At 38.6% G+C, this 26,804-nt stretch overlaps 1 protein-coding gene across 3 annotated transcripts in view; it reads right to left on the bottom strand.

The window, feature by feature from the left end:
• GLS (glutaminase) overlaps positions 1–26,804 on the bottom strand; it is a 107,778-nt gene that overhangs the window by 67,298 nt on the left and 13,676 nt on the right. For 2 of the 3 annotated variants that reach the window (XM_084643286.1, XM_084643287.1), the window contains exons 3-7: positions 25,499–25,620; positions 16,300–16,429; positions 14,578–14,657; positions 11,426–11,589; positions 2,279–2,337 (exon numbers count right to left, since the gene is read on the bottom strand). In XM_084643286.1, coding sequence (XP_084499412.1) covers positions 2,279–2,337; positions 11,426–11,589; positions 14,578–14,657; positions 16,300–16,429; positions 25,499–25,620 — 555 coding nt within the window. The remainder of the gene's footprint in view (positions 1–2,278; positions 2,338–11,425; positions 11,590–14,577; positions 14,658–16,299; positions 16,430–25,498; positions 25,621–26,804) is intronic. The other variant, XM_084643288.1, reaches the window with a different exon arrangement.

The following is a 26,804-nucleotide window of genomic DNA, read 5'->3' as shown; positions in this document are numbered from 1 at the left end:
AATGATAGTGAATGCATGTGAACTGAGGGCACCATATGGTTTTAATCTAGCAGTGTGTAAGAAAATAATGATAAATCTGTATATATAGATTATATCCAAACTTAAGTTCGCCAGTGGTCTATCCAAATTTTCTACACAATTCATATGTAAGAGAGCTAAATTGCAGACTATAGGTTATCTGCACAAAATATAACTAGTTAATGTTTTGTACCTGTTTATCCCGAATATACCGGTAGTTTTCCGCAAGTAACACTTATTATTAGTTATTCAAATGTTAAATACCATTTTAGAGGAAGCAGTACATGAAAGGATCTAGATATTGTCACTCTGAAAACAAATAATGAAGCGATAGTATGGTATGTGTCTATCAGATGTGCAGTTACTACAGCCAAACATGTCAGTTCAATGCAATTTGGTCTATAAAAATGTCACAGCACTTTTAAAACAAATATCACAGTTACATGCACTAATATTAAGATTTGTTGTATCAATTTAACTACACCATTTATCAAGAACTCTACACGGGTGTCTTCCAAATAGTCTCACACTGTGCTTTTGTCAGAGAGCAATGGCCAGTAAGTGACACTATAGTAGGAGTGACATTTTGACAGCTTAGACAAATGCAGATTTTAAAACTCACTATTACCAACGTGAATTTCAATGCTCAACCTTTAGAAAAACAAATCATGACATTTACCTGTCTTACTTATGGCCATTTTCTTTCACCTATAGCTATTAAAGATAAAGGTCTTTAAGCAGGAATTTTTACACCTTATTTCATATAAAACAGAAATTCATTATGGAAAAATAAGAAAGAACCTTTCATAACTAACACTTCGCAGGCAGGAGCTAGGAAATACACCAGAGGCTAAATGAGTTTCCAGATGTAATGAACACAATATAAACAGAAATTAAGAAGTCATGCTTGGAAAAATTACATAATCTAGTTTTAAATTTTCCACATCAAAACTATGGAGGACTGAAATATTCACTAAAAGTCAGTAACTTCTAGATAGCAATTCACCATTGCAAAACTAGATTTTCATTCTAAGTATTGCAGCAATGGTATGATTAACACTGGGGCTCCATCTGCAGTACAGCACTTACAGCAGCGCAGATGTACCGCTTTAGGGCTGCTAGTGCAGACGCTCTAAGTCGATGGGAAAGAGCTCTCCCTTCAACTTAATTACTCTAGCCCTGAAGAGCACCGGTAGCTACGTTGGCAGGAGAAGCTCTCCACTCACATAGCGGTGTCTACACCGGTGCTTAGGTCGGTATAACTTACGTCACTCCGAGGGTGGCTTATTCATGTCCCTGAGCGACAAAAGTTATACGGATATAAGGTCTAGTGTAGACAAGATCTGAGTAAGTCAGCATACAATCTACATTTACAACTTTAACAATACACCTGCACACCCATACTAAGGGCAAAATCCTGCCTTTCAAAAACAAACATGCATTTATGCAGGATCATGGCCTAACAGGGCAATATTTGCTATGTAATCTAATGTTTACTCATGGAAACATGCATAGCTGTTAGTTTCCAACCACTTATTTGAGAAAGTGGACATTTTATGTCCAAAGTAATAATAAATACAAAGTAATTACTAAATAAATGATTTAGCTACACAGAAGGTTAATTATGGGCAAGTTTAATATAAGAGCATGGAATTTAGTTGTGCAGCTCCTATAAATGACAGCTAAATTGTAAAGCACTCTAATTTTACCTCAGAAGGAAAAAAAACCTATTTTACTTTTATGCAAGATAGGAGACTAAGTCCAGGAGCACACTTGTGACTCTCTCTCATTCGGCAAGAGAAGATTTAGTGCATTTCTGAGGATGTACTCAGCTTCTGACGACAACTAAATGACATTTCTCATAACAAAATTGCACTAAACAATCTCTCTGTGAGATGGTACCAATCTTATCTATTTGTCTGCTTCACTCAGCATACAAGAGGCTAACTAGATAGGTAAAGTAGTAAAAATAAAATTCTAAACAGAAGAAGCAGTAAACAGTGTTTCAACCGAATGACTCTGGGTCAGATCATGGTCTCTTCCAGAAATCTCATTAATGGAAGTTTTAGTACTACCGTTGTTTTGAAGTGCGTACTTTGCAAGTTATACGGCTTGTTTGCATGCTTCTGTACACTAGTTACTAAATTCCAATTAGACTGCTTATCTATACACACACAAATGTACAACACTACTGACTGCTAAGCTAATTTTCCGCATTCAAATGCAATACTCAAAACAAAACTAAGTGTGAACGTTTTACCTTGATTAAGGAAGTGATCACAATTGCTCCAGCATTCACCATAGGATTGTGAGGCCTGTCTGTGAAATAAGAAAATTTCAATTATATATACATCCTTAGGGCTGAAGTTCACACTTGTTTTAAACAAAATAAAAAAATAAAATAAAAAAAAATCAGTCAGCCAACACATATTTGAGTAAAAATTATACACAAGTTTCTTGAAGCTATGGCTGTTTGATTGTAATAATAAATTACAATACTATAATCCAACTTTATATACTTGAGCAATATGTAGTGCATTTTTTTTGTATTTACAAATGCATCACTCTAGAACCTATAGCATATTTCCGTCCATGAAGCGAGACACATCACTAGCTGACTTTACAACACTGCAGCCTCTACATTCTGAATTTGTAATTTTCAGTTGTTACGATTCTACTACATACAGTGCTCTGAAACAGTTATGTGAAAAGGTTATTCCTAACTTGTCCTGAATTATATTTATAGTCTTAACTGAATAATGAATCCATTATCCGTACATTAACTATTATATTAGGAAACAACAGGTGGATGAACAACACATTAATTCATGTATGAACCCAAAGTCTCCAAAGCAAATGTCAAACCCAAGTGGTGTACATGCATGGTCGATTTTACTAGTGAATCTCTTAGTTAGCTGTAAGAGAACTAAAATCCTTAACAGGCAGATGCAGTTAGCTTCCTACTATTTATAAACCCACTAACCATGCAGGGAAGGCTCATATAAATTTATTCTAACTAGCACATTTCATGAGAGAAATTATGTACTACTGATACTAGTTTCTAAAGTGAGTATGTTAATACCCTGGACAGAACAAAAGCCTATTTTTTTTAATTTTTAAATCCGAGTGTCATACAGACTAAGTTGACATAACATACGTAGGCTTCTGACGTGAATTAGACAAATACTAAGCCATTCTAATAAAAATTAACACTAAACAAAACCAGTGGAGCCCATACTAAAAATGGATTAAAAAAATGGTTCTCAAAAAGTAGTTGTAAGGCAGTGGTTTTCAACCAGGAGTACACGTACCCCTGGGGGTATTGTACAACAGGCTACATAAAAAGCACTAGCGAAGTCAGTACAAACTAAAATTTCATTAGTGGCTTGTTTTATATTATGTTTCAGCATAAAGTGCTTTATAAAGTATAAAGTACAATATTTACATTCCAGCATATAAGAAGCATGTTTCTTTCCCTCAATCCATGATGGATTCTCTTTTCTCTAGCATGGTCGTGCAGATCAAATATCTCCATCCCAAAGGGAAAATAAGTAGTCCATAGGAGAAGAGTCATTTGTTTATTGGAGGAATGTGTATTTACAATGGAGCCTCAGTGAGAACCATATTGTACAACAGTGAAGTTATTATTCTAATGGTTCATTACTGTTGCATTGCTGGAATAACTGCTCAAGCCTACATCCATACAATTACTCCATATGCAACACAGACCTTTCCCCTAGTAAACTCAAATTACACCATCTCTTCTCTGCCAGTTTTCCCAGTTGCTTTTCCTCTGCTGACCTTCTGCCCTTTTTGTGTTGACTCCCTAGCTATTTGGCTTGCAAACTCCAAGTAGAGAAAGAAAAAGGTCAACCCTTGCACAGACTATAAATATATGTACATTTGAAAAGATCATAGCTCAGGTCAAATACATGTCACACTTCCCAAAACATAAAAGGCATGCTATGCCTTTGGGCAGGTGCACAAGGGAAGAGACAGGAAGAAGAGTGCAGAGAGTCCTACAGACAGTCCTTTCACTCAGGAAGCAAGAGGACCCATGTAAGCATTTAGTGCTAGACTCTCAAGGATCAAGCCAGGCCTTTACTTTCAGCCTTCAAAAGAAGCTTTCCATAAAGTCCACAACATGTGTTTAACCAAGTACAAACAGGTGTAACTGACAGATAAGTATGGCTCCTGTTAAGCAAGGGCTTGTCTTCATACCAGGATAAGTCGACCTAAGTTACGGTACTCCAGCTATGTGAATAACTTCTTCACTGCGCTGCACTGACAGGAGATATTCTCTGGCTGGGTGGATTTGATGTAAATCACTAGTCAGAAAGACTCTAATCATGGTTTTCTACATAAAAGTGCATTCTTGTTGGCTGTTATAACCTTAATACATATTCTTTACAACTCAGAAAGAGATTTCATTTTTAGAAGGTACACACTATAAATTTTTAAACAGTGATTTATTTTGAAAACTTTTCAGATTAGTTTTACAGCTATATCAGAAAATAAATGACAGATTTGTTATTTCATTTACCAAAGGTAATTGAAGCAGATATTTATGAAGTCATTGGGAGGTGAACTATCTCCAATTCAACAGGTTAATCATTAATATTTGGAGGAATTTCTTGCCACGCTGTATTAGAAGACCACCACCAGACAGACATTTAAACTGTTTTATTTAACTAAAACAACAATGTTAAGTATTCTGGATGTTTTTCTTCAACAGCAAACATAATACATTTTAATAAAACGAGCACATGTCCCTTGCTTCTCACATTTAACTCCAGACTTCTTCTCCTTGTCCAGATCTATTCCGCCCCCAACAATCTTCTATTCACTGAACCTTCTGAAACTTTGTAGTTTTAGAGAGGTAAGGGATTGACTCTATTTACACAAATTTGCAGAGGGACAATACAGTTGAGGTCTGTTATTTCTCACCTCTATATATTATTTATTTAAAAGCATTTTTGCTGTTAACAAGCATGTTACCTCTGGAGACACAAATCCCCAGTTTGAGAACTCCAAAACTAAGCATCTCTGATGGTATCTTCTAGACTGAGCACTGAGTCCCATTGGGTAGATAGAAAGATTACCCTAAATAATCTATACAGAAGCCCCTGGAACCCCGTAAGATTGGGTCCCTAATCCATGAACTATTGAAACTCATTTACAAAACTTTTCTTAAACATTACATGAATATATTGTCTCATACTACAGAATTATAATTTATAATCCCTATTCCATGATGAGATATCTTTGAGCTATAATGTAGCTTAATTAAAACTATCTTTAGATAGGTTTTTTCCTCTCAAAAAGCATTTTATCAAAAATCCAATTGAAATAAAAAAAATTGAATTTTTAATATTTTTTTAAATCACTGATTTTTATCCACCCTGTTCTCTGGTCAACTTATCTTCACCTTTCCGAGAAGAGTGACTACCAGGGTCGACTGGAGAGCACTCTGCCGTCAATATAGTGGATCTTCACTACACCTTCTAAATCGACACCAGCTGCATCAATTGCAGCAGCGTCAATCTCCCTGGTAGTGAAGACAAGCCTTAAGTTATAAATATACATCCCAATGTGCACGTATGTAGCACCAGGGCATTAAGAAACCAAAACACTAATCTTAGCTAATACAAAGATTTATAGTATCTTGGAAAAACTTCACTCATCCTCCCTGTGCAATAATTTGCTCATTTGTAAATTAGGGATAATACACACTTTTGTAAAGCAATTTAAGATACTTAAATGAAAGGTACTCTATTAATGCAAAGAATTATGAGCAGAACACACCAAAATATTTTTGAAGACGCAAACTGTGCAAATAGGAAGCCCAAATAAGTCATCTAATTGCCACTGTTTGGAGAAGAAATGAAAAAAATGTATATTCCACAGACTTGATTTAAGGAGTTTTTTGGCTTTTTATTGTTAGAGTGCTACTTACAATGTCTTCTCTTATATAAGCGTTCTCACATCATTATGGACAGGATTTTTTAAAGAGTGGATTAACATAGAACACCACATTAACAACAGTTGTTGTGATATAAATGACAAAATGGAGAAAATTCAATACTGAACTATTGAAAATTCAGCTACCTTCACTACTGTGTGAATCACTATCTCTGTGTACTTCATAGCCATTGTCAGATCCATACAGATTATATTATATTTAAATAAAGATCATATTGATGCTTCAGGTTACTTATGATTATCAGATTAGCATTAAATATCCCAACTTGTTTTATACAGACTTCTACTCCCATAGAACTTAACATGGTTCCCTGTAGTGTACAATTTTCAGTATGATAAGGAATACTGCCTGCCTATTAAAAGTATATGCATATTATGCCATATAAATATTGAGCTGGTGTACTATTGTAATTTTTAGACCTAACAGCTGAATCGTTTTGCCTTTGGCTCAGACTACAGACACTTACATACTTGGAACAATACCAAGGATATGACACTATATTAGTTCTTATGTAGTAATGAGATGAGTAAACATGATGAAGAAATCTTAATTCTAAAATTTAAGATAAAACCCTACAAACACTATGTACATGAGTAACGTTATACACATGCATAAATTAAAGATTGCATGGCTGCATCCCAAGTTAGCAGAGAAAAATATAACACTATTAGATATGAAACTATGGATGATCATGTCTAACTGGCAAACCTCTGTCTTAGAGGTCACTTGAAAATGTCTCAACCAAAGGAAAAATAAGCCAACTGTTACATCTAAAATTACCATGGGATTCCCTACCTCAGTGAAATTTCTGCACGCAAGCAAAACCATGTTAAGAAGTGTTAAGGAGCAGAGGAGCTTACAGATAAAAAAAATCTAGTTTAGAGAACACTAACATGGCAATCCACAAGATCCAGCAAACAGAGCTGTAAACAGGGGAGTTTGAGTGGGAGTACTGTTGGAGGAGGCAGGATGAGGCAAGCCCCTGGTACTTAGAGGGCAGTGAACTTTAGGTGGGAAGGCGATGACAGACACAGAAACAACAGTGGCTGTGACCCAAGCACTGGAAGAGACAATGAAGATGCCCAGATGTGGAAGTTGCTGAATGTACATCCTGGAGCAGTTACCTGAGAAGAGCTTCATTAAGTGCTGCCTGATAGAGCTGATGGAAGAGAAGATCTGAGGTTTGGAAATGCAGGTGAAAACTATGGTTGAGTTTCTAAGAGGATTCAAGCTGATGATGGAGGATTGGTCTTGGGACCAATCTTATTTAACATTTTTATTACTGACCTTGGCACAGAAAGTGGGAGTGTGCTAATAAAATTTGCAGTGACACAAAGTTCGGAGGTATTGCCAATACAGACGAGGACCAGAAAATCATACAACATAATCTGGACAACCTTGTAAACTAGAGTAACAGAAATGGGATGAAATTTAATAGTGCAAAGTCATGCACTTAGTGACTAACAACAAGAATTTTTTCAATAAGCTGGGGGCATTTGAGTTGGAAGTGACAGAGGAGGAGAAAGACTGGGGTGTACTGATTGATTACAGGATGACTATGAGACATCAATGTGATGCACCTATGAAAAAGGTTTCAGAGTAACAGCTGTGTTAGTCTGTATTCGCAAAAAGAAAAGGAGTACTTGTGGCACCTTAGAGACAAACCAATTTATTTGAGCATAAGCTTTCGTGAGCTACAGCTCACTTCATCGGATGCATAACGAAAGCTTATGCTCAAATAAATTGGTTAGTCTCTAAGGTGCCACAAGTCCTCCTGTTCTATGAAAAAGGCTAATGCAATCCTAGGATGCATCAGGCAACATACTTCCAGTAGAGACAGGGAAGTGTTAGTACCATTATACAAGCCACTGGTGAGACCTCATCTGGAATACCATGTGCAATTCTGGTCTCCCATGTTTAAGAAAGAGGAATTCGAACTAGAACAGGTGCAAAGAAGGGCTACTAGGATGACTCCAGGAACAGAAAACCCTACCTTATGACAGGAGACTCAAAGAGCCTGGCTTGTTTAGCCTAACCAAGTGAAGGCTGAGGGGAGATATGATTGTTCTCTATAAATACATCAGAGGGAGAAATACCATGAAGGAAGTAGAGTTATTTAAGTGATGCGCCAATGCAGACACAAGAACAAATGGATATAAACTGGCCATCAACAAGTTTAGGCTTGAAATCAGACAAAGGTTTCTAGCCATCAGAGGAGTGAAGTTCTGGAACAACCTTTCAAGGGGAGCAGTGGGGGCAAAGAAAAAAAAAGTCTAACTGGCTTCAAGACTGAGCTTGACAAGTTTATGGAGGGGATGTTATGATGAGACTGCCTACAATAGCATATAGCTGATCTGCAACTTCAAGCAACAAATATCTCCAATGGCTGATGATGGGATACTAGATGGGAGGGCTCTGCATTACTACAGAGAATTCTTTCCCAAGTGTCTGGCTGGTGGGTCTTGCTCACATGCTCAGGGTCTAACTGATCACCATATTTGGGATCAGGAAGGAATTTTCTGCCAGGTCAGATTGGCAGAGACACGGGCGGGGGTGAGGGAGGATTTGTTTCACCTTCCTCTGCAGCAAAAGGCTCAAGTCACTTGCTGATTTAAACTAGAATAAATGGTGGATTCTCTGTAACTTGAAGTCTTTAAATCACGATTTGAGGACTTCAGTAACTCAGCCAGAGGTTATGGATCTATTACAGGAGTGGGTGGTGAGGTTCTGTGGCCAGCAAAGTGCAGCATTTCATACTAGATGATCATGATGGTCCCTTCTGACCTTAAAGTCTATGAGTCTAATGCAAAGCACTGAATTCCAACCAATTTCATGTACTGACCTGCTATAATGATTAATAAAGGATGTCAAAGTATCCAGCACAATTCAACACTTAGCTAAGGACATCCCCTCTGCAAGTATAAAGGTAAGCCAGTTCTCGCCATTCTCTTGCACAGTTAAGGCACATTAATGTACGAACAAGTCATACAAAATTCTACCAAGAATTAGTCACTTTTATATTGGCAAAGGACGTGTATAATTAAAGACTGAACTGTGCCAGGAGTCTTGCCTACATAGGTACATATCATACACACCCATATACTCGGTGACAAGTGACAAAGTTGCAGAGCCATTCAGTAGTCCCTTAAAAACATCTCACCTACAGTCAGCCCATTAATATGTAGTCCAGAGACACATTCTAACACTTGAAATTCCTGATTTGCTTCAAGCAACTAGATTACTTGTTTGTTTAAAAACAAAAAACCACACGTGCGCGTCATGGAAATGTGCCCCCCCACCCCAAAAAAACAAACTACAGTGGTCTGAGATGCAGGATGGACAGTCAGTTCTGGATTCATTCCTGTGGTTTAGGAGAAGGCTTGTGGGATATTTCACAATGCTGCAGAGCTAAAAATGAGAAATTTCTATTTCTGAAAAAAGGATATTGCCCGTTTTCCAAAGGGGACACAGCCAAGCCTGATGCCCTTGAAGTTTCTAAGATACCTTAACATTTAATGGTGACATTTTTATCCTTAGAAAAATTTGTTCAATTCATTTTTAAGAGAGTTTTTGTTTGTTTTTGTTTTTTTCCAGTTTTACTTACAATCTTCCCTGTCCCTTTTTTAAGCGGGATTCTTAATACTAGCATTATAGGTGGAGAAATATAAAACTCCCCAGTCCTTAAGGATACAACGTATAACTTCTGTTTACAAACCTGCTCATTTAAGATGAATACATGTGTTCAAGAAAGCTCAAATGTGTGCCAGGTGCTCTGCTGCACCCAGACGACACATATGGGTTAATTTATAGCTAAACATTATATACGAAAAAAATATTCCTTCTTTCTATGCAGCTACACTGTCTGCCTAGCTCCTGATTTTCAGGATCTGTTCTATGGATTTGCATTTCAATTATGACAGACAAACTTCTGTAATTTACTGTTATTTTGTCTCTGTCCTTAGCTTTATGTCAGCCAGCAGAAAAATAACATTGTAATATATATACCATACATTTTCAGTTAATTTGATGCAGTAGAGTATTTTAAAAAAAAACAGATTCTCTTATTCTATAATTCTTTTTGCTCGTTTGTTTAAACTATTTATATCAATATGAACTGACTAGTAATTAATTTCCTTATTTAACTGCATTTTTTTTGTTCTAAACCTGTATTAAAAGAAAAAAAAAGTAACTTCTATGCCTTTCCTCATTACAGCAATAGGAACTATGTTAAATTGATGATACAACATAAAGCTGGCTGATTTTCAGTAACATCCCTACTTTTTAGATTGGGAGTTTTTCCAAGGCAGAGACCGCTCCTCCTCCTTTATGTTTGTACAGCACCTCAGCATTTGTGGACACTATCAAACAAAACAAAAAAAACCAAACACTATGCACAATGGAACAAAATGCTAATTTCCACATCTCAGTAATAGAAAATTCATGTTCATCTTTTGGTATGACAAATGTAAGAATTAAATATATTCGTCAACACAAAGACTATGTTCTTAAAAGGGTTACATCTTTCATCATCAAATTCTATTAAATATTAATTGCAGTACCATGGCAACAAGAAATTTTGTCTGACCTCTTACTGAGCAAGATCCACTAGAAATATTTGTTTCAGAGACAAAAATCCAGTGTTTCCTCCAAGGTTAAATGAGTCATCCTTCCAAAATTTTAGCACTGTTTTTAAAAAACAGCACTTTTATGGTTATGTATTATTATATGCAGCAGCAGTCTAGATAAAATATTATACAGAATCATTTTAGATAAAACACTCTTGTGAAACAAAAAAAAACACTATTTCAAACAACGTTTGTTTTGAATCAGAAGCAGAACACTTTTTCAGTGTTACAGAATCTGTGGGGAGCCAGTCCCATCTTCTGCTTCTATTATCTGGACGTCAACCAGCATTTGTATCTGGCACTAGCACCAAATTCTCTGAGAATGGAGAGGATGACTCATAATCACATTTCTTTCAATCAATTTAACACATCATTCTATGATCAAGAAACCATTTTGCAGAGGGCAAGACTAGCTACCCAGCTCCACCTACTCAATGAAATAAAGAGTCGAATTCCATAATATTTTTTTAAAAACATACATTATGAAAGGTACTTTACAATAATCTCCATAACTAATGTTTACAAAATTGTACATAGGCAATTAAAAAACCCAATGAAGTTTACTATGCCAAGTCTGGAAGTGAGACAAAACTGGTAACTGTTATAATCAAAGGGTGAAACAATTCCAGGGGGAAAAGTATTTTGGGGGCACTGAACCTAATAATCGGCTTGGTGAGAGGATACAAATCTGATGTACTGAAAAAAAACAAAAAACAAACAAACATAGCATCTTCCTTTATGATATTCTGATCTCAAACAAGAAGTAGAAGATTCTCATTATTAAATATTTAATTCTTACCATCTTCATTCAGGAACAGTTTGTTGAATCTTAATCCACTAGGCTCTTTACCAACATATCTGTGCACATACTCTGTGCCAAGGTCATTAACAGCAACAGCATATTTCAAAGGCTTTACACAGGACTGAAGACAAAAGGGGACTTTGGTATCTCCAACAGAATGCCTAGCAGAGAAACAGATAAAATTATTTAATATTTTTCCTTTTTTGATCACTGTGCCAAGATTAATTGCTCCACTAATTCTTCAGACTATTATTTATTGCACTACCAATATTGTTAAATTAGATTTTAAAAGAACAGAAGTCTCTGATCAATTCAACATATTTTGTTTTTCAACATCTGTAAAGGCAACAGTGAAGTCAAACACTGGCAATCACCATATAAATAAGAAAACCGAAATAAATGAGCTGCTGAAATCTAGAGAGCGGCATCTGTGTCAGAGCTAAAACTCAGGAGTTCCTGAATCCCAGTCCTGTGCTCAAGTCACTAAGCTACAACCTGCATCCAGAATGGATACACCTGTTCGTGTCTAGATAATTAAAGCAATCCAACTTGGATCTGAGCTTCCAGACCTGCGTTCAAGCATTAAGATTTACATTTCAAAAGGGTCTCAGTGCAAACATCTGCTCTGTAATGAGATTATGAAAGACAAAATTCGATAAAATGTATTGCTTAGTAGGTTTTAACAACTAATGCAGAATGTTTGTAAAAGCAAGGATGGATTAGCAAAAGTAGTCTGAATCTGCCTAAAATATGGGTCTCCAAACCTATCAAGTCCTTGTCTGTCAGCTGAGTTTTAAGAGTACACTTTTTTGTTATATTTGCAAAAAAGAGATTCTTTTAAGAAGCCTTTAATGGAGCTCACAGAACCCCTTTGATGGCATTAACAATATATTTGATGGTCTTTCATTAATATATTTTGTAATATTCCTAACAAAGCAAAATCCTAACCTTAGGAGCATGACAAACAGGAATATCTTGAGTCAACATTTTAAAACTAATCTGCAAAGAACAAACAAAATATAATTCATGTACCAGTGAAGGAAGCTTCTGAACTGGAACATTGGTAAATCACTTTTACAAAAAATTGTGTAGTATTTTCATTTCAATGCTTGCCAGTTTGACTGAACTGGATCCCGAAATTCTCTAGCCACAGAAAACACACTATTACAGCTGCCTCTGTGGTGTGCCTCAACACTGTTCCAGAGGGTTCACCCTTTTGGAGTGCAAGGGACAGCTGGCTGGATGGGGCACTTAGACATGCAATTCATTTTTCTTATTTGCTGCAATTAAGTCAAAACACATTTTGGCCCCATACGCAATATGTATTTTTTAAATAAAGTTAAAGCTTTAGAGTTTACATTTCAGAGGCTGCATGAATACACACTAAATTAATAAATATTCTGAATTGCCATATTCTCATCAGAACATATTTGTTGTGTGATTAGTTTGAATTAATATATTTATTTTGTTAAAATAAGAATAACTGCACAACTGAAAGACGAAGCTGTTTATAATGCAGTGCTGTGTTCCTATCTTTGGTTCAATAAGTATAGGTGAGGCTGCAAACTGAATTTCTCTTGGTCTGGAGATTTTATTTTTACCACTCCTGCTTCAAGGAAATAACTAGACTTAGAGAGCACAAGAGCTTTCCAGCTTTACCGTTTTCCCCCTTCATATGTATGTAAATATTTTAAAATGATAAAAATACCTAAGTTGATATTGAAATGACCATAAATCAACATTCTTGGCCAGCTGCCACGAGGCACAGCTCTAATGATGCTACAGTCAATTATTCCGTTCTTTCGGACATTCAAGCATCCCTGAATGGTGGTATTCAACCATTTTGTTACTGGAGAAAAGGACAGTCCAAATCAATGAGGATCACCCAGGCAACAGTTATATCCAGACCAGTATATGCTCTTGAGAGAAACTTTCATTTAATAAATGTGAAACATAGGTCTTGTTAATTTAGGTCAGTCTCTGCGTATTCATTTCCTTTCAAAAGACAGATATGAAAAATCTCCATGGATTCTATGAGCATGACTTAAAGCTATTAGGCTGTACTACAGAGCCAATGCTGGCACAGCCCCTTAGCATGGACATACAGAGTACACTAACAAAAGGAGTTTTTCTCCCGATAAAGGAACACCACCTCCCTGAATGACATTAATTATGCACTCTTCTGTTGGCATACCTCCCAGTGTAGATGCAGTTTTGTCAGCATATGCCTCTAGGAAATGTGTTTTTTCACACCCCTAACTGACATAGCTATGATGCTGTAAGTTTTAAATGCAGGTGAGGCCTAACAGAGCCTTAGCGTACACAGCACTAGAAGGAGTTTCAACAGTTCTGAGGCCAGAGAACACTTAAGATAAGCCTCCCATGATTTTCAGCTTAACAGTGGCCAAGTGGCGTCAAGCCCCATCCTCATATCCTCCAGTAAGGATCAATTGTGAAATTCCCCAATTATATCTACTGTCGTCTTCTTCACAGTAAGCTCTCCAAGCATTAGGACAATCCCAAACTTCAGATCTAAATAAGAGCTGATCCAAAAGCTTGGGGGGGGGGGAGATGGGATGGGGTTGGGCACAGACTGAGCAAGAGTTTGTGATTTTTCCCTTTGTTTTCCAAACATCTACTATACACACAGTATGCCTTAAGAAAATAGTTATTTGATTACTATGGATGAGAGAGAAGAGAATAACATATTACACATCAAAATTGGCATACTAACTCACGGGAAGGCCAGACCTTTTGTCATAATACATATATTCTGATTTCAGAAGTGGAGAGGGTTTCTCAAAAGATAGCTCCTATCAAAGATTGCCTCCAAAATAAGTCCCCTTTACAGCCAATCTTCACTGTGTAGCTACGAAGAACAGAAGTCATCTACTGCAGCTGAAAAGTCATTGGGCTATTACTGAAGTTCATTCATAAGATCACTACTGAATGCTACGGCCACGGATGCTGTACTGCCAAATATCAAAAGACAAGATCAGGTGGCTACTGCTCCAAATAAAATGAAGTGGTTTCTACTGTACGGGCAATACCAATAAAACTTAACTGAGCAATATAACATCACAATTAGTTGTGTTGCTGTAGTTCAAGTTACACCAATAGTGAAAATCTTCAACATGCTAAAAATATACCTCTGTCCATCCACTGTGCAAAGTGACACTCCCCACAAATCAGGGCTGAACTTGGCCAGTTGTGGAATATAGTCAGCAACCTACCCAAAAATATGAAAAGAAATTATACAGTTCATTATATTGTTAAAATGTTTATTTTCATTATTAAGCAACATACTGTAACAGGCATAAATGTGTGTGGATATTATGCCGTGGAATACAGCATATTCCATTTCTCTGAATAGCTTGGGGGACACAGATTTTATTCAGATAATCAGGAGTTAAGATAAGCAAGAAGACAGTCTCTTGCACCAATCCCCACCAGCGCTCTCCCTTATAGTCAGAAATAGCTGTACAGGGAATAGACTTTACCATTATTACTACGTGTATGCAGTAACAATAAGGTAGCAGACTCTTGCACCCAGGCTTACTGCAGCTGCTCGGTGCATGCACGACCCAGCACTAGGTCCTGCGGGCCGCCCAGGAAGCAGCATGGAGGCTGGGGACCTCGGTGCTGCATCATCCAGGGCCACAGCTATGACACCAACCAGCTGAAGAGCAACTCCACAGCGGAGGTGTGGGGAGGAGTTGAGGAGGTAGGGATATGCATTACCAGCAGCAGTGCATGGGTGCCAGTTGGTTCCACCAGACGGTTGCAAGCATGCTGATGTTTTGGGGAGGGGACAAGGAAGGGATTCAGATAACTGAGAGGTTCAGATAATAGGGTTTTGGATAAACAGAAGCATACTGTATGTGAGATATGCTGAGAATGACTAAATTAACATGCCAATCATCACAGATCAAATCCAAAACCTTACTGCAAGTTTACAGAAAAGTATTTTCCAGTGACCTACAACAACCTTCAGCTTAGTCTAGGAGTAATTAACATCCAAACTTTCATGCATTCAGGAACTTCCAATTATAAGGATAATTAATTTGAAACAGAGTTTTAAAAAAATCTTGTAAACAAAATTAGTGAAAGCAATGGATTAATTGCAGTACGCTAACAGAAGTACAGTATTGATAAATATACAATTTCCCCCACACAGGTATGCCAGAGTGTCTCAGATGCTGTCCTTAAACGATTTATTATCTAAGGCTTAGAGCTCTCTTGCAGGTAAGTTGAATCATGCCAAACATATGGCAGTTCTGTTATTTATACAAATAAGCATGAGGAAACAACACTAATTTTTCACTTGTTAGTCCAACACAGAATTTGAACTCAGATCGCAAGACGTAAAAACCCCTACTGGCATACAAACCCCTACCACTACCTCACTAAATGGAAGTCTTTTTAAACATATACTATCTAATTATTTTTATATGGTCACAGACATGAGTTAGCTCAGAACCCATCAGTTGCAAGACAGTATTTCCATGGCTTTATTAAATTATTAGGAAATCTCTCCAATTAGAAGAAAACCCAGAGTTTGCTTAATTTCCAAAAATCATTAGAAGCTTGGCAATGCTTTCAGATGAAGGCATGTAAAGCATGAGACTATACTACATTTAATGCAGTTTAGGTTAATTTAAACCAAAAGTATAAAAATATTACTAGGTTGCAAGAACTCAAAAAATGTCTGTAATGGATTCTAATCTCCTCCCACCCCTAAAACAGTCTTCTTAAAATATATAATATAAAATCCATTGGCTCCACTTTTAACAAACTGTGGCTCTCTTTTAGGCTGAGCTGTTTGAAGGGAAAAACAAAAAAAATAAAACGCCCCCTTACAAAGAAATTACCTGTCCTCCAGATTGTTTTTTAGCACTTTCATACAGCTCATCAATGTGTGAAGTAAACGACATAAAATCTGGAATGACGAACTTTCGTCTGAAGGCCTGAGTAAGCAACACAATATTGCTTTGTACACACCTGCGGAATGTAAGAAAAATGTTAAGTAAATACTCCAGCTGCCTTTTATTTCTCTCAAAAGACTATAAAAGGGCCAATCCAGCCCTTGCTTATGTGTAATTCACTGAAGTAAACAGCATTATGTGCATGAGTAAGGACTGGGTGACTGGGCCCTTAATTATTCTTACAGGCATAAGATATTCTTTATTAGAAAGAAGCTTCCATTGCACAAAGGTATTAGGAAATTTTTAATTGATTGTTTACAGCAGTTGAATACTGATCCATTTTATTCTTTAATTATTTTAGTTTCTTATTTAAGGTTTCAACTGCAGGGGTGCACTGCATTTCTAATTGTACGTGATCACAAGTTTCATTCAGTCTGACACATACTCAGAGTCGCCGAGCTCCACAGGGCTGGCTCTCTCCCTCAGCCCCACTTCTAAGGGATCCTCTCTATGAGTTTGGTGATTGAACTGCAAAAAGTGTCAGGAAGTAGGATAAAGTGAGGAAATGGCTATACTCTAGCCCAGAGGTGGGCAAACTACAGCCCGCAGGACCATCCTGCCCGGCCCCGGAGCTCCTGGCCAGGGAGGCTCTCCCCAGCCCCATCCCCTGCTGTCCCCTCTCCCCTGCAGCCTGACCTCACTGCACCACCAGCACTCTGGCCTGCCGCTCCTGTCGGGCAGCGCGGCGGCATGGCTGGCTCCGGCATAGTAAGGGGGCGGGGAGGGGTTGGATGAGGGGCAGTCAGGGGACAGGGGGAGTTGGATAGGGGGTGGGGTCCCAGGAGGCAGTTAGGGGCAGGGGTGTGGATAGGTGTCATGGCAGACAGGGGACAGAGAGCAAGAGGGGAGGGGGGTTGGCTAAGGGGTGGGGTCCCAGGGGGTCCTGGGTGGGTGCGGTCAGGGGTCAAGGAGTTGGATGGGTCGGGAGTTCTGAGGGGGGTGGGAAGTGGGAGGGGGTGGATGGGGGGCCAGGCTGTTTCGGGAGGCACAGCGTTCCGGACCCGGCCCTCCACACAGTTGCGCAACCCCAATGTGGCCCTCGGGCCAAAAAGTTTGCCCACCCCTGCTCTAGCCCAAACTGTATAAGTGCTCCATAAATGCTGAAACTGGGGGACAGCAAGCAGCTGGATGCTTCTTTAAAGCCACCTACACATCTTCCCTTCAAGCTGCCACCAACCCACCCAGAGTACACCTCTCTACTCCCTTGTTCCCACAACAGCCAACAGATCCTTCCCCACTCCTCCCCCAGCACCACCCCCTCTGGTAAATCTGAGAGCCAGGAATGCATGGGGCCAGGGAAATTGTGGAAATTAGGTGCAAGAAGATGAAAGCAAAAATGGGGGAAGCTGGAAGAAAGGGAAGATGACAGAACAGAGAAAGGTAACTGAGAAATGCTGCAAGAAGGAAAAAACAAGAGTATGCAAGAAAACAGACAAGAACAAGACAACAGATATGTAAGTGAAACAAATATGTCAGACATATCATGAGGGGACATATGGAGGAACGGGGCAGGAACAGTTCTATTCCAATGAGGAGTGGGTCCAACACAAAAAAGGTTGGAAACTACTGCAACACTGATACAGAATCAGCACACTTTCTATCAGTCTGTTTAAGCCTCTAAAACTGTAGCACACACTAAAAATTTAACACACAAAATCAAGTTAAGAGCTGCAAGAATTTTGTTGAAAAGAGACTGCATTCTTCCTACAATTGATATCATTTAGTGATATTTCTTCAGAAAAATTAAGACTAAATTATGGTTCAAAATTATAACATTTTAACTGGTGATATTTCCAGAAACATGTTGTTCTGGGCCAAGGTGTTCGAAGCATCACAGGCCGGCAGAGGTACTCTGGAAAACGAGACCCACACGCAGCTAAGCGAGTTATTGGCTTTACTGAAGGTTAGCGACACATCCACAACAGGGACTCCCAGCGTTGCCGTCACGGAGGCGGAGAATCCAGCACACCGGAGCTTCGCCTGGGACGGAGTCCGACGAAGGAGTGACCAGCGAGCCCTAATATGCAGTACACACAAACAGCTCATGAATATAGAATTAGGTGCTTTCCTACAGGGGGCTTTCCGCAAACTGGCAAAGGGCCATACAGGGCAGACAGAACCAACCTAAAGCTGGTTAGAGTTGGTTCTCCATGTCCTACAGTAACCGGGTGGCCTCGAGAAAGTGGAAGTTCCCTAGCTAGGCCATAACGAAGTCTTCTGCAATCCCTTACATATGTCATTTAATTACAAACAATGAAGAACAAAAAAAGGATATTCCCAAATATTCTGTACTATAGCATCACTAACAGCTCAAAATAAGGTTGTATGCAGGTTATTGAATAAATCTATTCTCCCCTTAAATCTGTGACACATTCTTTTTCTGTGAAGCCCCAGTTCAGGTTTAAGTCATGTTGACCCTTCACACTTTGTGAAATTCACCCTAAATTCATCTGACAAGATTGCTCCAAATAGTAGAAGGTACCTCTCTCCAACAGTGAAGGAGAAAGACTAGAAAAGAATAGAACCAGCCCTCTCTGAAGGATACGTAAAATAGTGGTTTTTATTGGTTGCAACCTGCCAAATTTGTATAGGGGACCTACTTTGTTACCCTGTCAATTTGCGCATACTTCTGACATAGTTTGTAATGACAATCTATCCCTTTTTGGTAGATACTCATGTAGTTTTCATAGACCTATTTCACCTCTATGACCAATCACCCTTAGAGGTTGTTACCTATATCAAGGGGATCCCTGCCCTTTTGGAAGCAATTAAGTAACAACAGTTAAGACAACTGGGCACTCAGAAGAAATATATGCACACTCAATGGGTTCAATTCTCAGATGCACTGTGACTGGTTTGCACTATCACGATGATGAGAGGTACCAGGAAGTCTCCCAAGGCTTCAAGGTGCTCCTGAACCAGGGGTCGGCAACCTGCGGCACGCGTGCCAAAGGTGGCACGTGCGCCGATTTTTACTGGCATGCTGCTGCCAGCCGGGTTCTATCTGCCAGCCCCGCTCAGCCTGCCGCCAGTCTGGGGTTCTGTTCGCCGGCCCCGCTCAGCCCGCCACTGGTCTGGGGTTCTGTCCGCCGGCCCTGCTCAGCCCGCCACTGGTCTGGGGTTCTGTCCGCCGGCCCTGCTCAGCCCGCCACTGGTCTGGGGTTCTGGCCACCGGCCCCTTGCCAGCTGGGGTCCCGGCCATCAGCCCCGGGATACCAACCGCTGGCCCCGCTCACCTCGCTGCTGGTCTGGGGTTCCAGCTGCCCAGCCCCCTACCTGCCGGGGTCCGGGCCTCCGGCCCTGCTCAGCCCTCCTGCCGGCTTGGGGTACCTGCACCCAGCCCAGGGCTCTGCTCCTGGCCTAGGCCCAAAGCTCTGCAGCCCTTATCAAAAATTACCCTATAATTTTGAACACTTAAAAACTTTGTATATTACAGTAATGGTTAAAAAAATGTATAAGGTTAACAAACACATAGGTTTGATGAAACCAAGTAGTTGTACTTATGTGCCTGTTCTTAATTTGGGTTTTCGATGATTTACCTTCTAAAAAAACCCAAAAAACTCTCATATTTCACATCCCCAGAAAGGGCATCTCACACCCCCAGGGGGTGTGTGCATCCCAGGTTAAAAACCACCGCACTAAACTGATAAGATCTGCATTTTAATTTAATTTTAAATGAAGCTTCTTAAACATTTTAAAAACCATGTTTACTTTACATACAACACTAGTTTAGTCATAATATCTACTTATAGAGACCTTCTAAAAATGTTAAAATGTATTACTGGCACACAAAACCTTAAATTAGAGTGAAGAAATGAAGACTTGGCACACCCCTTCTGAAAGGCTGCCGACCCCTGTCCTGAACAAACAATCCCAAGGCAGAATGCAGAAAACATGGAGCTCTGTATTCCACATGGTGTTTCTGTCTCTGTAATAGGGAAGTTTGGTTCATACCAGGGGTGCCCAATCTACAGCTCCCCAGAATATTTCATAAGGCCCATGCTGGGACTCCTGCTGTTAGCTGAAACCTTCTTAAAATATGTAGAATGTGTCTGGCCCACACACATCTGTGCTTAGGTTTATGTGTCCCTCTTGCGTAATAAGGTTGGGCACCACTGGTTTATACAACAGGTTGTGTACTCACCCCCTCAGAGACTTACACCAGTCCTAGTGTGCTTACTCAGAATAATTCAGCCATTTCTCAGGGGCATATGTTAGGCTTAGATTGCTGTAACTAACACCTCTCTCACAAATCACATATGATTTATGCCCCAGATCCTCCTATCATAGAGGAACGCAGCTTGAAAGGGATCTGCAGTATGAGCCATGTTTGGGGCTCAGAGATGACAGTCACAGGGGCCACAGAGGGAGAGACAGATGAATAGAAGCAAGTGTTTAGGAGGAGAGTGGCTGATGGAGAATGCCGCAACCTGCAAGGCACATGAAATCGTGTGGGAGGATAACTGGTCAGCTATTCCCCACAGTCAACAATTGTAAAAACACTGCAGCCTCCATTATCTCCTACTCCCATTAATTGCCCTATGAAAGAGGTAAATTCTTCCCTTTTTAAAAATTCTTCCAGTGACCAAGGCTATGCAATCTCATTCTAAAAGATCCTCTCGAACCAACAGTCAATCCCCTTTTCCCCTCATATCAACATTTGTCCTTTTCAACTTTCTAAGGATGCATCCAATGCATTGGAGAAATATTTCATGCCCATTACTATATGGGCCATTTTCATGCTGCTGCACATATGCACAATAGTTCAGGATCAAGCAAGATGGAGAAGATGTGGTTATGGCCCACAAGTGGATCTGAACCACGCTTCACCTTAGGCTATTTCTTTTCATGTCACTGTAAGACAAGTGCATGTGGAACCCAGGATCAGGAGTGCATAACTCAAAGGGAGTGGTAGCTCTATACCATACCAAGTAACTTGCTTATGGCAACAGAAACAGCACACCCAAAGTCTGAGTCCAGTGAGTTCTAATCAGAGGAATAAATTATTTCCTAGCTGTCAGCTAGGTAAGAAATTGTAAAGAATATGTGAAGCCTGAAATAACTCCTCCCTCCAGCCCCCGAGCTCTAAAGATAAAGAATGAGTGGAAATCAGGCAGATTTTGGTAAGCAAAAATACTGATCAACAATCAGGTGTACGGTAAAGAGAAAAGGGAGAGGTCACCTCAGAGCCACCCCTAAACTCAGTAACTGGAGCACCATCATCCATTTTCTATTTTTTGAGAGATTATAAAATAATTATTTTTATTCTGTTGTATGAACTTCTAGACAGACACTCTGGCATACATATGCACATAACTCAGGAAGGTAAGAAGACTATACAGAATTTACAATACCAATCACCCCTGATAATCAGGACAAAGCTTGACCTCAAAAGAAAGAATCAGGGGAAACCATGTCTCTTTATATAGACAAGCAGCCTTTAATTCCATGTTTTTAATAGAGGCTCACGGATTCAGCACATTCAGTTTTTATTTAAAATGTTTTAAGAGATTATAAGTAATTTAGGCTTTAACATTTTTGTATTAAGTTCAGATTTCATCTTAAACAGATTTTTAAAAATGTAAACAAATTAAAAAATCTGATTTAAATCAAAATTTTCCCCCCCTCCAAAAAAATGAATTTTTATCCAACCTGTAAGAAACAGGATCCCCCTTGAGTTCCCCAAACTTCCACCATATGGCTGCAAATGGCATTTCACCACCCATAGTACAATCCAGGAGTAGAGTTTTGGGAAGGCAGAATACTGGGGTGCATAAGTCAGGGTTATTTTTCATCCTCCCTACTATATTCCTTATCTTCACAATTCTTCCAAGGTGTTTTTCTTCTCTACCTTTTTGAGTTTGCAAAGCCTGTTTGTCAGTCTTTCTACTGGGAAAGTATTCAAAATATGGTCCTGATCCTGCTACAGTTACAAACCTGAACTAACACCAATTTCAACAAGATTTGGGGGTATTTGTCTATGCCAGTACATGTAAGTAGTAGTACTTCTTCTAGTAAAGTTTTTAAAAGAGAGTGGAGACATCTGAAAGCCTGGCCAACAAATCACCTCAGGAAAACAAATGCAAATTTAATAATTTGTGGTAAATGAAATACTTTTATGTTAATATGAACATTCCAAACACTCCAATGCACCTTCTGTCACAAAAGCTTTCAGACCATCCAAATGAATAAAAACATTTGTAACTTGAGGATTTAAGGGTAAGTATGACTAAGCCTAGAATGGAATATTTCACAGGAATTTGCTATCTTGATTTACATAACAGGAAGATCAGTTTCATTAAAAAAAAGAAAAAAGAAAAAAGACCACTGGAGGCCAGACTGCAGATTGTTAGATTTACATTTACAATAGAATATACCCAAATTGCTGCTTTCTACCAGCAGATCAGAGGAGATCAGGCTGAAAAGAGTGTCACTCAGGGTCAATAAAAGTGGGACAAAGTGCCTTGTGACAAAGACAAAACTTCTTTCATATGAAGGTTAAATATCCAAGTCACCTACTCTGAAAGAGAATTAGTGTCTAAATTCAGATATAGCAATATTATAGCTGTTGCTCAGCAGCTGCTACTATAATTAAGGGAAAAAACACTTTCCATAATCTCATTTTGAGTCCCTCACAGCTTTCCAGAATTGTTTTAGCTGAAATTTTCCATGTTCCTTTCACCCTAGAATCAATTTTGTTTTTCAAAATACCTAGTTTTGTTGAGTCATGAGACATATGGGAAAAGCAACATTTCCTATATTCCATGAAACCTCCTCTCCCCCCATGCCCCCAACCACCACCAAACCAGGGACTCAAAAATAGCTAAACTTAGTATATTTACAAGAGTCGTTCCTGGGCTATGTTTAAATTCCCTTCATCCTTTTTCACTAGTAATCCATGATGTTAAAAGTTAACAGCAAGGAAAATTTTCAGACAGAATTTGACTTTTAAGCTGGAGAGTTACAGGTTACATGAAATCAGAAATATAGATATTGTTTCAATAATACCATTTATTACATTTGTGCAGTGGGGAAGTCAGCATGTCAGCTGGACCCTAACTTTTGCATTTCCTGTTTCATGAGAGTTAAGTGTGCAAGCTTAATATTGTATTAATTTTGACATTTTTACACGAAATAGCTCATCACCCCCTAAAACAGTGTTGCGTGGCAAATACAGGGGGTATAGACAACCTGTAACAGAAATTGATTTTAGTTATAAAAATTTATCAACTCCTACAGTTTTCCATAAAATTATTTTAGTGTTGAAAATCTAGTGTTTTTTCCAATCTTCAGCATAGTCAGTCTTATGCACAGAAGAGCAATCAAGCCAGCTTTCCCCAAGTTATGTTGCCAACGTGCATTATCTTAACATGGAGGAGCAAACCCAAGAGATTATTCAGTCTCCATGCTCAATCTTCAGCCTTTGAATGAGTTACCTAAAAGTGCCCCAACAGATATCATTTGATTTTGACACGGAGATCTTGTCTTTGCTAGAAAAGGTTTGCCACTATGGCTATACAGACAAACCCTTCTAGCGTAGGAGCAGATTATACTGGCATGAGTTCTTTTGTCAATAACTTATACCAGTTCCCAGAAAGAAATAAGCTATATCAGCAAAAGCACTTTTTATCCAGTATAACTTCCCTACACTAGGGTTTCTGCCCGGAGAGAAATGTTGTCAACAAATCTCACACCCTTACCTAATATATGATTACTATACCTGCAAACGGTTCCAGTGGACACCTGGTCTTGAACATACACGCATTAGTAACTGGACAAAGCTACTGATTTTTCTCATCCATTCACATGGTAGGTTTTAACTGCCTAATGATCCATCCCATATTCAACAGAGTGATCTAGAAGTGAAATGCTTTGTTGTTCTGACATAACCTGATCAAAATCACTCATTTTCCAATTCTTCCCATTCTCAAAAAAAAACCAAAACAAAAAACAAAACAAAAAAACCTTCTAAGTAAACATTTCACTTATTTTAACTAGCGAAGCTAGGGGGAAAGGAAGGAGGAGGAATTATCGCTGCTAATAACATTACTGTTCCCCAGCCTGCTCTGTTATAGACCCCAATGACATTTCACAAATGCAAGGAGTATCCCACCCAGCACAAAGAGAAGCAGGAAATACACAACACTGACAGAATAGTTGAATTTCAAGAGTATATTTTAAAAACTTCTACATCCGATCTAGTTTTGCTTGCAGAATCACCATGCCACAGAATAAAAATGAAAAGAAGTTACACTCTACTCTTAACACAAGCCTAGAATCTCATTTCAAGATTTAAGAATTCCCAAGACTGAAAAACTAAATAGAAACTAGTTTACATTCCTTTTTAAACATCCAAAATAAACTGAAAATAGGGGAAAGGAGAGCGCTTGGCATGAACTGAACTTTGTAAACGGCACGGATATTGTTTAGCTAACTTGCTGCAGATATTTTATAACTCTTACACTGTGTACTATTGTATAAAGCTTTTCCGTAACTAAGTCTAGAAAATATGCATGTACACTTAATTGAACCAAATCATTTAGCAGGCCTTGTATCATACAAAGGTATTTAAAAAACCTATCCAATGACTGCATGTCACAGAGGTTAGTTTTTAGTGCAGGAATAGGCACACAAGTTTCATTTATAAATGTAGATTCACACTTAATTCTTTGCTGCATCTTACTGCACATTTAACAATACTATAACTGTTTCCGGTGGGTTTTTTCCTCAAAAATAAGCTGAGTTTCTGCATCACTAATTAGTGCACAGAAAGTAGCTGATTTTAAGAACAACAGCTTTTTTTCATTTTGTGAACAATTAGGTAAGAGAGATGCAGGATTTTATTCCTTGAGTAACAACATGAACCTAGCCTGCTGTATTTCATGAGATAGTGAAACATTCTCAAACACTATTTTAATGTAAGTTAAATTAAATATGGGTGTCTCACTCCTTTTTCATTTTAACTACATATTAGATTTATACACAGTATATATATTCCATGACAGAATGTGACTTAAATAAGGCGTATGATCTTAGTACTGTATAATATAGCAACCACATCACAATATTATCAGAAATATTTTACTTTTTAAACAAATCTTTGTCCAGCATGACGCCATCTGAGGTCGTTTGAAGAGTTAGTCTTAACATATCCATGCACTCTTTCAACCGTGGATCAGATGTACGCAATCCTGTAGATTTGAGTGCCTATTACAATAAAGGAGAAGTCAGAATTACTACAAATATGAAAAATACACCTTTACTGAAATAATATTAAATTCTCTAGTGCTTAACCCTATTTGCTCTCCTCTTCCAACTGAAACATAAATCAGCCTACCAAAATTTCACTGAATTATACACGGGCTCAAAACCCCAATCTCTTGCCACGCCACCCTTACTACTGGCTTCAAAAGACCGCCACAGATTTAACAAGATCAGTGAATTGATTAAATGGGCCATAACTTGGAGAGAAGATAACACATTCTTGGGGAATTTGAGTGTACAAAAAGACTATTCCCAAGAAAATAGTATTTATTCTTAAATGACAGACACAAAGAATCCTCCAAGTGAATCCTTTCAAGTTGTGTGCAGTCTAATGACTATGAAAAGCCTCACCCTGTTTGTAGTGCCTTCAGTGATAAGTCTGTAAAAGTCTGTGATAAGTCTGTAAAAGCAAGGAATGTCACACGAAGTTGTTGCCCACCATGTAACAGAGAAGTTAAATTAATACTCCTGACTGCTGCTTGCTAAAGCATAAAATGTATTATCAGAATACCAACTAGCTTTTATACAGAACTTGGGAAGTAGAAAACGCACCAAGATGGATTTAAATCACCAATCTCAATCATGATTTAAATCAGAAAGAAAACCTTGATTTAATCAACTTTAATCTTGGTGCATTTATACTTAAGTAATTTTCCTAAAGAAAGGCTGATATAATTTGGTACTTCTTTTTACTAACCAGGAGGATACAGCATATCTATATACATTTTATCAAAAAAAACACCCATGAGGAGTCTTTGTGGCAACTTAGAAACCAACAAATTTATTTGGGCATAGGCTTCCGTGGGCTATAACCCACTTCATCAGATGCATGTAGTGAAAACACAGTAGGCAGGTATAAATATACAGCTCATGAAAAGATGCGAGTTACCTTACCAAGTGGTGGGTCAGTGCTAATGAGGCCAATTTAATCAAGGTGGATGTGGTCCATTCCCAACAGTTAACAAGAATGGGAGAGTATCAGAAGGAAAATTTCTTTTTGCAATGACCCAGCCAATCCCAGTCTTTATTCAGGCCTAATTTGATGGTGTCAAGTTCGCAAATTAATTCCAGAACTGTCACATTCAAAATCAGTAGCAGAGCACTTCAATCTCCCTGGACACTCAGTA

The sequence above is a fragment of the Lepidochelys olivacea genome, assembly GCF_965140295.1.
Source record: "Lepidochelys olivacea isolate rLepOli2 genome assembly, chromosome: 11".
NCBI classification, from domain to species: Eukaryota; Metazoa; Chordata; order Testudines; family Cheloniidae; genus Lepidochelys; species Lepidochelys olivacea.
This window is presented reverse-complemented; position numbering and strand designations above follow the sequence as displayed.